The 11,407-nt window shown below is 49.3% G+C and overlaps 1 protein-coding gene across 3 annotated transcripts in view; it reads right to left on the bottom strand.

Annotated features, from left to right (window-relative positions):
• Positions 1–35: 35 nt before the first annotated feature.
• Positions 36–11,407, bottom strand: part of CELF3 (CUGBP Elav-like family member 3) — an 86,959-nt gene continuing 75,587 nt past the window's right edge. For 2 of the 3 annotated variants that reach the window (XM_083416669.1, XM_083416668.1), the window contains exons 12-13: positions 11,101–11,244; positions 36–2,989 (exon numbers count right to left, since the gene is read on the bottom strand). In XM_083416669.1, coding sequence (XP_083272795.1) covers positions 11,117–11,244 — 128 coding nt within the window. In that variant the 3' untranslated portion in view covers positions 36–2,989; positions 11,101–11,116. Of the gene's footprint in view, positions 2,990–7,545; positions 7,632–11,100; positions 11,245–11,407 lie in introns of all 3 variants that reach the window. The other variant, XR_014505765.1, reaches the window with a different exon arrangement.

Raw genomic sequence — 11,407 nt, 5'->3', positions numbered from 1 at the left:
TTCTGATTTTGGGGGGCCCCCCTTCTTTATTTCCCCCCCTCATTTTTTCCCTTTTCTCCTTCTAAATAAAATGTCCAAGTAGTAAACCCACCTCCCACCCTAGAAGGGAAAAAGAAAAGAAAAAGAGAGAGGGACAGAGAGAGAAAGAAAGAGAAAGAAAGAAAGAAAGATTAAAAAATCCTCTAAAATCAGAAAAGTTAACATGGTGATGGATAGGAAACCCTTTTTTAAAATTTAATTGCAGCTAATCGCAATGGAATTATTTACAATTACTGGATCAGCAAAAGAGACTTGTAAACATATATTTCTTTTTTCTTCTCTTTCCTTCCTCATGGTATATAACCTTGATTCCAGAGCGCTTGTGAGCATGAGAGGTTTCTGAGCACGGAGGGAGAGAGAGAGATTACGGTTTGATATCCCCAGCCCTCCATCCTTAGGGGAGACATAGGTAAAAATAAATACAAGACCTTCTGTTTTGCAGTGGGGGCAAGCGGAAGAGTCATGAGTAGGTTTTGGTCTCTGGGCTTGTTGGGTTAACTTTACACACACCAAACTACTCAAGAGGGGAGAGTGAGCGTGGGGTGTGTTTAAGCAGAAAGGGAAGAGAAGTATTTTGGGTCTGGGGTCTGACAGAGCAGAAAGATCAGGAATGGGTAATTCAGTCAGTACCGAGAACGGGGAATTTCTGGTAAGCAAGGAGCTTAACTTCGGAAGAGACACCCTGTGTTTGGAGATCCAGCTTTGGTGAGCATCCTTTGACTTGCCCTCTCGGTGAGCGTGGAGTCCGTTCCGTGTCCTCAGATCGCCACCCAAACATAAACAAGGTCTGGACAGCAGCTCTGCCATTACGGCCCTGCAGGACAACCGGGTGTATAAAACTGCTTGCGAAAGAGCAGTATGCCCTCCTCACATGTTCGGATATGGAGATACGAAGGTTAAGGTCTGGTTTCTCTCGAGATTTTTTTTGCCTTTCTTCCACCCTCTCCAAAAAACCAAAGAATGGATTCGCATGGCGGGAGGGGGATGAGCGGAAAGATTAGCTGCGAAACAGCTGGCAGAAAATGTGGTTAATCCAAAAGATCTCTTGGCCGAAATGGACGCAGGTGGCTTCAGGAATGCTGGGAAGTTTTGGCGGCAACCTCGCGGCTGATTTGGAGAGAGAGTTGGGGCTGATTTGGAGAGGTGGGCAACTCACGAGATCTTGCAGCCGGCCTCTTTATGGGGGATAGGCTGCATCCAGTCTGTCTCTGCTCATCTTGTGAGGGATGCGCTGAATGACAACGGGAAGGCGTATCGCATTTTCATTGCCCTCCAGTTCTGGCTGGCCGGATACTCAATGTCCAGGTGTTTCCATTTTCCCCACTGCGTGGTTTTTGGTATCCTGCTTTGAAAGGCTCTCCTACATCAGCCAGACTGTGTTGCCCAAAGCGAAGCTGGCAGGAAACGGTGGCCAAAAGAGTTCGGGTTTAATTTCAGGTTTGCATGTGGCTCTTCCTCCAGAGAGGCCCTCTTCTAACTCAACCAGAAAAGCCTTCAAGTTTTTGTTTCTCTGTCTTAATCACTTCGTCTGGGGTCCCCGGAGCCTCACATGCCATCTTAGGCTCAAAACAAAAAGTTTGCTCGTCCAGTTGTTCGGTTATTTTGACCCTTCTCCTTCCTCTTTGAGGTTTCCTCCATCCTCGAAGCATTTCTGGATCCCTGAATGGCAATACCAAAATACTTGGGGGGTGGAGGAGAGGCACATTTCCCTTTGATATGAAAAAATAGAAGTTTCCACTCTGATCCATCCATCCCAAACGCCGATACGACGGGTGGCGATAAAGTTTCCAGGAGAAGAGAACAGGGAGAGCGGTTTTGGGGTTGATGTTTCCAGGGGTGGGAGAATATAATGACATGCTCCTTCAAAGCCCGGTGGGGAGAGAGGGTCTGGACAGGCTGTTTATTTAGGGTGAGGACGGCTGCATTTCCACCAGTGCTCCTGTGGCTTTAAACAGCAGCGTATCTGCAAAATACCGGCCCTGACCTATTTAATCTGCATTGTATGATTAAAGGTTTCCATTCCTAAATGGTGGGCAGGTTGCTGATATTTGCAGCAGCAAGTATCCAACAGAACCCCCCACCTCTCCCAAAAAGCTACTTGCAGGGGAGGCTGCCTTGTTGCACCCCTGTATGAGGCCCTGGTCTGAGATTTCCTGAGGAGGCACTCTCAGGGCAGAGACTCGTGCAGAGCTCCTTTGGGGTTGGGTTGTTTTACACTGGCCTGCGTGGTCCCAAAATCAACCTTTCCGTTTTAGCAAAGCTTTCTCTCACCTCCTGAGGGGTTGCCTGGATTGGCGTAAGAAATTGGGTGGAGAGTGGATTATCAGAGGCCCACAAGCTGCCCACAAACCCCTCTATTGGCCCATTCTTTAGCCCCCCAAGTCCCTAGGTTGCTGCACCCTAACAGTGCAAGAGCAAAAGGGCTGAGGACCCCAAAGGTGAGGCTGGGTTCCTCTCCGGTTTGGTCCCGAGTCCATCTTTCTTGGCGTGTCTTCCGTCCAAGCTTGCCTTGTCCTAAATTTCCTTCTGCCTTGACTCTTGCTTTTTAAATTATTATTCTAAGCAGGGCTTTCTTGAGCTGCATGTCTTGGTGACTCCAGTTCCCACAATGCAGTGCTTCTTGGCTGGGTTGGGGGGAGGGAGGGGGCAAGGATTGGAGTGGACAGAGTGGGGAAAGCCCTGTGGCTGGCAGAAGGGGAGATATATATAGAGAGAGAGATATATAGTGAGCCCGTCTCATCGCTCATCCCGTCCTCAAAGAGGGGCTTGGTTGGCGCAGCTGAAGGGGGTTCTTCCGGGTCTCCGGCCACTGAGGAAATTGGTGCCCCTCAAGCTCAGAGTGGCTTTCCTATTATCTACGAGGAGGAAGAAGAGCAGAGGGAGAGAGGAAGGGGGCAGGAGGGAATGGGGAGACATCAAGGGGGCTTTGTTCCTCCAGTAAGCTCCAGACCTAGAAAAAGAGAGAGAGAAGGGGAAACAAACAACAGAAAAAGAACAGAGATATATATATTAAACGCCTGTCTTTCCAGCTAAAGCCACTGGGTCACAGAGAATCTGAGGTGCCCGGAAGCCTAGGACATGCAGACAGAGGAGGGTGGTTTGCGTGGAGTCCTGGGATCGAAATCTTCCCCTTGATTTCTGCCCAACCTGGCTGAGGCGGCCATGTTTGAATAGGCTGCGTCTTTTGCAGCTTCTTCCCACTTGGGGGGCTGCAGAAGAGGCTCCCCCGGCCTCTGGAGTCCTCGCCCCCCCGACTGCGCCAGAGGGTGTACAGTATGTCAATAAATCTCCTTTTGAGGGTGTGTTGCGATTCCTTCCCTGGCCGAACAATGCAGCCACGATCAGGCTAGTAAATTTTGAGCGGTCAAGTAAGGATAGATGGATCTGACCATTTATGCTCCATCACTTTCTCATTTCCCCCAGTCTTAAATTCAGTTTTCCACGTGTTCCTCAGCAATTTGCAAATTCTTTATTTCTTTTAGAGTAAACCTTGCAAAAATTCGTGTTAGGAGTGAATTTTTCATTGCGTACACATTGTTGTACAAGGTTTGGACTAAAAAATGTGCACATCTTTGCAAGCGATTTCCACGAATCGGATGCATTTGTTTGTGCGTGATTCACACTAAAGTTTGCATCTTGGTGCAGACTTCTATCTGGTAAGAATTTTGCACTGCAAAGTTTGGAGAAGCACGAATTTTTGTAGGATTGCTGCGATTCGGTTCACGTCTCATTTCGGACGGTGCGAATTGGGTGGATTTGCATTCAAAAAATGCCAGCGAAACCCCCAGGGTGAAGGCAGCTGGTCTGCGCTCCGTAAACGTACATTAATAATAGTAAGAAGAACCTTTTAGGAATAGCCACAGAAAAACGCCTGTGGTTAGATTTGCAGGACGAGGCAATGGCGCTGATGGTGAGTCAGATCTGAATCTTACTCCTTTCTGTCTCTCTGCCTCCACCCCACAAAGCAGGGCAAATTTCCCTCTGTTCCCCACCAACACTGTCCCAAGATTCCAGCAGACAGAGTCCCCTCTAGCACAAGACACCCGCTTAGGACCATCCAATTAGCTCTGTTCTGCCATTTTGCCGTGTCTCCAAAGGCCACGGAGAACGGCAAGATGGCAGCCGACGAGGAACCTGATCCCATTAGGGGACTTTCCGGAGTTTTGGCTTTTTATGGAGAGTGGTGGGCCGAACCCTGCTCTCAGGCTGTCATATTCCACCCCTCCTGCATCTCTGGAGGAGGCAGTTGGCTCCTATAAATCGTGGTCAGGGAAGATTCCCCCCTTTTCTTAACCTCTGCCCCGAACTCTGTTTTGGCCTTAAAGATAACCCTTGTGTTATTCTACCTTTCCCCCTGCCTTGGGCTTTAAAATAATAATAATAATAATAATAATAATAATAATAATAATAATTATACCCCGCCCATCTGGCTGAGTTTCCCCAGCCACTCTGGGGGGCTCCCAATCAAGTGTTAAAAACAATACAGCATTAAATATTATGGGGGCTTTGCCTCTCTTTGGCTCCCCCCATCTTAAAACCCCGGGTTGTAGCCACGATAATCCACTCAAGAAAGTTCTTTAAAGAACGTTGCAGTCACGGGAGCGGTGGAAGCAGAAAATGACCCTCCTTTTTTGGGTGGGTGGGTCTGTCGTGTCTGGTGGTTTGAAATGACCGGGATGATCGTCCTCGCTCCCCACCCCCGGCGAGAAGCCGCCCTGTGGAGCCCATCACTGGGGGGGTCCGGCCTCCACACGGCCTTGGCCACGAGCCCCACCCCACGATGCTTTATATTTTAGCAACTAGAAATACAGAGACACACACACACACACGCACGCACCAACGACGACGACAAAAAGAAAGAAAGCAAACACACGGGAAGAACCCACGACGACAATAAAGAACGACGACGAGAAAAGAAAAGGTAGAGGCCTTTTTTTTTTGGAAGCTGGGGATTCTCGTGGACAAAAACAGCCCGGCCGGCCAAGCACAACAACACATCGGGATGAGAGATTCCGCGGGCAGCAACGGTTGCCGTGGAACAGCCAATCGGGAATCTCCGGGATGGATGGATGGATGGCAGTGGTACCCAATAGGTTCGCAGAAGGGAGTGATGAAAAATAGGGGACCGGGGTGGGGGGGAGAGAAAGGTTCATGCAGCAGGTCAAAGAGATGGAGACGGTGTAGGGCGGTGGGTCAGGCAGGCAGGCAGTCCAATGGGGGTCATGAGAACCATGAGTGTGGAGGGGGTGGGTGAATTGTGAGCACAGCCCACAGGGTGTTTTTTTTTTGGGGGGGGAGGGATGGGGGAGAGAATCACCTTTGCCACACAAGAGCGTTGACTTGTGTCTGTTCCCTTTGCCCCAAACTAATGTATGCAATTTGGGGAGGGGCACAAACTCGTGGAATATGAATCAACCCCCCCCTTTTTCTGCTGTTCTCAGTCCTGTGCTCCTAAACTAGGTTGGAAGCTCTCCTTTCAATACCCCTGTTTGTGATGGGAACAGCCCCTGACCTGTTTCACTGGGTGCCGTACTTTTCGCTCTATAAGACGCACTTTCCCCCTCCTGAAAAGTAAGGGGAAATGTGTGTGCATCTTATGGAGCGAATGCAGGCTGCGCAGCTATCCCAGAAGCCAGAACAGCGAGAGGGATCGCTGCGCAGCGCTCCCGCTCGCTGTTCTAGCTTCTGGCTTAGCCCCTCAGTCCCTTCCCCCACCTCCCGGAAAAGCCCCCAAGAGCCGCGCTCCCTTTAAAGAGCCGCGTGGAGTGTGAGTGCGGCTCTTGGGGGAAAGCCTGCAAGTGCCGCACACACGTTCCACTCTGCTCTGCTCATCGCTCCCTTTAAAGAATTCCCCCCCCCTTGCATTCCCCCTTTTAAAAATAGGTGCATCTTATGGTCAGGAGTGTCTTATGGCGTGAAAAATACGGTAATTATTCTGCAGTCATCAAATTGGCACTATGTACCTAAACGGGTGGGCAAGGGAACCCAGTATGCACCCAAGTTGGTCTCCAAAGTGGTTTTCTTCAGACCACACCTGTCTGCCATCCAGCTGATGTTGCTGTGGGCAATACGCTGGCAAATCAGATCCCTGCAGCTGGCAGGATTGGACCCTGTTTGCCAGTTGGTGAGCAGAATGTTCCTGTTCAGTTTGCAGGCGGCCAAAATACAGTGTGCAGTTTCTTTGCTTCCACGTAGCTCTGCGCTATGCTTCACAGTCCCAACATAACGCTTCAAAATGCAGCGTCTTGTAATGTCACTGCAATTAACCAAACAATTTAACCCCTGTGTTGCAAACAGTAGTCAGTAATATCCAAGGGAACACGATGACCAAATACAACGATACGATATGAATATACACTCTTTATATAGTATGAAATATATGAAATCACATAAATAGAAAACTTACAAATCTCTGAAAGTCACAAAATATGCACTCTTAATGGATTTCAATGATACGATATCAATATACACTCTTTGTATAATATGAAATATATGAAATCACATAAAACTTATGAATCTCTGAAAGTCACAAAATATGCACTCTTAATGGATTTCATATATTTCATATTATATAAAGAGTGTATTGTATCGTTGTATTTGGTCACCCTGTTGCCTTGAATGTCACTGCGATTGACAGCTGTGTGGCCCCACCTTCCTTTCCAATTTACACGCCCCGGGGTGGGAAGATTGGGATCTGGTCCAGCGGACCAGTTTACAGGTACAAAACGTGTGTCAAGTGTGCCTGAGACCCCATGTAGCAAAGGTGGAAGGTGGGGGGGGGGGGGAAGAGAGACGGGATCAGGGAGTGGGTGGGAGAGGAAAGGAAAACTTTTCAATAATTTTTTTTAACATTCGCCCACAGAACAAAAAGCACAGACCAATTGCACAGAGCCACCAGCCAAATGCGTCTGAGAGATTAAGAAACAACCGTACAGACAGGCAAAAAAATAAAATAAAAGGAACAACACACAACACAGGCAAGAAAATCATAGAAAAGAACAGGCCACAGCGATATGGTGACGACAGCGGTAGAAAAGGTGACCGAAACCAAATACAGGTAAATTGGAGGGTGAGGCAGTGTTCTCAGGTGGGGCAGCTTGGAGTATTAAGGGGTGGAAGGGGCAGAGGTGGCGCCCAGTTCAAAATCGAATTGAGACCCTCTTTTTGGAGTTTGGGGGCAGAAACGGGGGGACATGTGGGTGCAGGGGCCCGTGTGTGTGTGTGTGTGTGTGTGTGTGTGGTGGAGGAGGGGCTTGCTGTGCGGGGGGAGGCATGGGAAGAAGGGGGGGGAAAGGAGGGAAGGGGAGATAAGTTCACCAAACGAAAACTACGTTCCAGAAACTCACGGCACATCCCGTAAACGCTAAACCACGCAGACGTCATGCAAAAAGAGTGCAGCTCGGATCACATGACGTTTTTTGTTTGTTTGTTCTTTCCAAATAATAAATAATAATAAAGATATAACAATCACTTTTCTTTTTGTTCATTCCAGAGGATGCAACTTACAAGGGGGGGCGGAGCTACGTCTCTCTTACGACAGGCGAAGGGGTTGGCTTAGCAACAGAGTCGTCTCAAGATATGATTGGAACACCCTGTCGGAGGGAGGGGGAGGGGGAGGGGGAGGGGGGAGGGAGGGGGTGGGCGTGGTTTCGAGCAGCAAAGAAAAAAAACGGGAATTTGGTTTTCTTTTTGTTTGTTTTTGTGTGTGTGCGTGCGCGCGTGGAAAAACGAACGGTTCTTTAAATTTTTTGCAACTTCACCGATAAGAAAAGGGTTTTCTAAAAAATAAAAAATAAAATAAAAAGGACATTTAGTCAAATGACACTGCTTACTGACACATGGAAAGAAGACACGAGACAGGGGGGTTTTCGATTCTGGTCACTTGTAAACTCCCAGCATGCATTGGGAAGAAAATGGACGGATTGCGTTGTCACAACTCTCCTTTTTAAAGAAAAAAATGTCCCTTGATTCTTTTAGGACAGGTGTGGGGGAACCAGTCGCAGTCACTGCAAGGGAGATTAGACTTCCCACCCCTTGGCTTAAAAAACCCCCAAAGCACAACCCACAACTGACAATGGTCCTTAAGGGAGACTGGTGGCAAGGCACAATCTGATATGACGAATTATACAAATCCACTATTTAAAAAATAACGTTCATCTCCATTGCACCTTTCCCAATTTCATCAAGCTGCCTGGCAAACAGATCTACAAATGTTTTTAATCTTCGTTTGTTCCCTTAAAACAAACAAAACGAAAAAATGATCCCCACCTGTTCAAACTCATTTCTGACAGTATTCTGAAACTCAACCACATCTTCTCCCCATATACAGTGGTGCCTCGCAAGACGAAAAGAATCCGTTCCGCGAGTCTTTTCATCTTGCGGTTTTTTCGTCTTGCGAAGCAAGCCCATTAGCGGAGTAGCGCTATTAGCGCTATTGGCAGTTTAAGGGCTAAAAACGGCTTTTTAAGGCTTAAGGGATTAGCGGTTTTGCTGCTAAAAGCATTTTAGCAGCACTTCAGCACTTCAGAAAAAGGGGTTTTGGAGTGAAAAAAACCTCAAAAATTTTCGTCAATTTTCGTCTTGCGAAGCAAGCCCATAGCCATAGGGAAATTCATCTTGCGAAGTGCCTCTGAAAACGGAAAACCCTTTCGTCTTGCGGGTTTTCCGTCTTGCGAGGCATTCGTCTTGCGGGGCACCACTCTGTGTGTGTGTGTGTGTGTGTGTGTGTGTGTGTGTGTGTGTATATATATATATATATATATATATATATATATAATGCTTTTCCGGCTGATCAGCTGGAGATGATCCTGACTTGCCCGGGGCAACTAGACCAACATGGTTTGCAATCCAGCTTACCAAAGCCTCTGTTGAACTTTTTGCCAACTCCTTGGGTTAAAAAGAATGAATTTGTAACACTCCAGAATGGAAAGGGGGCCATAACTGATGGAGGGTGGGAGGTTGGAGGAGACAACATCCCAGAACTGACTCCTGAAATTTAAACATACCAGGAGGAGAAAACACACGCGCTCACAAGATTTCCTTGATTTGAAAACAACCACCCAGAAGGGTCGCCTAGGGTGATGCCCTGCCCAAGAGGGCAACCCCCACCACGCCTGACAAAAAAGCGTCACACCCGGAGAGATTTGTCTGTAGGTGGGGAAATGCGAACGAAAGCAAAGGCATGGTGTGACAGGCTATAATAATAATTATTTTTTATTTGTACCCCGCCCATCTGGCTGGGTTTCCCCAGCCACTCTGGGTGGCTTCCAACAAAGATTAAATGTACCTTAAAATGTCACACATTAAAAACTTCCCTGAACAAGGCTGCCTTCAGATGTCTTCTAAATGTCAGGTAGTTGTTTATTTCCTTGACATTTGATGGGAGGGTATTCCACAGGGTGGGCGCCACCACCGAGAAGGCCCTCTGCCTGGTTCCCTGTAACTTGGCTTCTTGCAATGAGGGAACCGCCAGAAGACCCTCAGAGCTGGACCTCAGCGTCCAGGCAGAACGATGGGGATGGATGTCATACCACACCTAGACGCTAGTGAATCCTGTCCTCTCTTCCCGAACCCTCCTCACATGTAGGTCTCCATTGAGCCTCCGACCTAAAATACACAGCCACAACGGCTGGGATTGGACTGTCCAATTGTTCTTGACGCCTTTAGACGAGGCTGCACATGGTGTCTCTGTTGGGGCGCTGACTTGAGCCCCAGGTTATGGGTGCCCAATGGTGATATCATGTGATGCAACGTGACATTGTGGCATCACGGCACTTCCGGGGCCTGGCGGGGTCTCTGACGTTGTCTGGTAGAAACCAGAGGTCATGTCACAGCCCTGCACTGTGGGTGCTAAGCACCCACGATTCTTTTGTGTGTGTGGGTGCCCTGTCACCCTGGGACCCCTAGACCTGGTGCCTATGTCTCTTTGAATGCCCAGACCAGGGACTCGTGCAGAAACACAGCAGCAGCAGCAACAGGCCCAGCAGCCTCAGAGGACTGAGCTGACATCCTCTTTTCCGAAAATTGCAAACCTTTGCAAAGGTGCAGAGCTCAGCCACAGCGAGGCGAAAAGAAGTATCACCAGAGGCATTCTGGGTAAATAAAGATGGCTCTGGCGGCAGACTCTTCAGCACTGTTAGCTGTTTCTGCTGCTGCCCCCCCCCGTGCCCCCACACTTGTCCAGGCCCCCTCACTTCCAAATGCATGAGCACAAATACTTAATCTGAGATATTGCCAACTCTGCTCTGCTAAGGCTGGCTGAACGTCACCGTACTCTCATCGTATTTAGAACTGGGTTGAGCATAGATTTAAATATTGCTTTCTCTGCCCCCTCCACCTTGAAACATCTTCCACCCCCCAAAAAATATATGACCAGGACTGTGTCGCCCCCTAGTGGCTGGGAGGACACTGTGCAGAATAATGTCGGCCAGAACACACAGCACAGCGAAGGGGCAATCTGTGGCCCCCAACCTCAGGTGTTGCTGGACTCCAACTCCCAGCAGCCCCAGCGGCCAGCGTGGCCCCAGTGTGCAGGGATGGTGATGGAAGTTGTAGCCCAGCCGTCTCTGGAAGGTCGCCGGTTCCTCTCCCCAGGCCTTGGTGCTCTCCTGCGGACTCTGGCAAAAACCCCGCTCCCCCAGCCAAAACTTGACAGCGGGTTGCAATCTGGGCTTGCAGCAACTGGTGCAATTGTGTAAAGAGAGATATTTTGCATTTTGAGCTCTGCTGGGTGCTGTAGGGGCCCCACCACCAAGGCCTGGCATCAACATGTCCCTCAAAGAACGGGCAGAAGTACTCTGCCAGGAAGGCGTTGGAGTCAATGGGCCAGGAGTTAAGGAAAACAAGCTTTCTCGGAAGAGATTTTACGCTGTGATTTCCCTCTCGGATCCTTGCTACCGGCCCATCAATGCATTTCGAGGGAGTTCCGGGGTGCAGAGGTCTGGTGTTGTGGCACTGCGGTGCCCTCCCTCCAACCCTCGGCAGACGAACAATGCCCGATATACCTGTCTGCCCCAGCGGTGTATCCTAAGCTCCCTCGCTTTGGAAGGGGGGGGCACCCACCTGATGGGCAGCCGGTTCAGTAGGGCCGGTTGGCGTCTTTAGGCCTCTTGAGCTGGACTTTGAGGCGTTTCATCCCAATCTGGAAACCGTTCATGGCCTGGATGGCAGCCTGAGCGCTGGCGGGATTGTCAAAACTTACGAATCCTGCAAAAGGCGGAGGGAAAATGGACAAGGAGAAGGGAGGATGGGGTGGGCGAGGGCCTGCTGTGACCTCACGGCATGCAGACGGAGACCGTCCCCCCCCTCCGTAGAACCCACCCCTTGCTTGGTTTGGTTTCTAAAGCAAAGGTTTAAGTTGATAGTCCCT

Source organism: Podarcis tiliguerta (genome assembly GCF_965153285.1).
Source record: "Podarcis tiliguerta genome assembly, chromosome: 16".
NCBI lineage: Eukaryota > Metazoa > Chordata > Lepidosauria > Squamata > Lacertidae > Podarcis > Podarcis tiliguerta.
The sequence above is the reverse complement of the archived record's forward strand: the minus strand, read 5'-3'. Positions and strand labels throughout refer to the sequence as shown.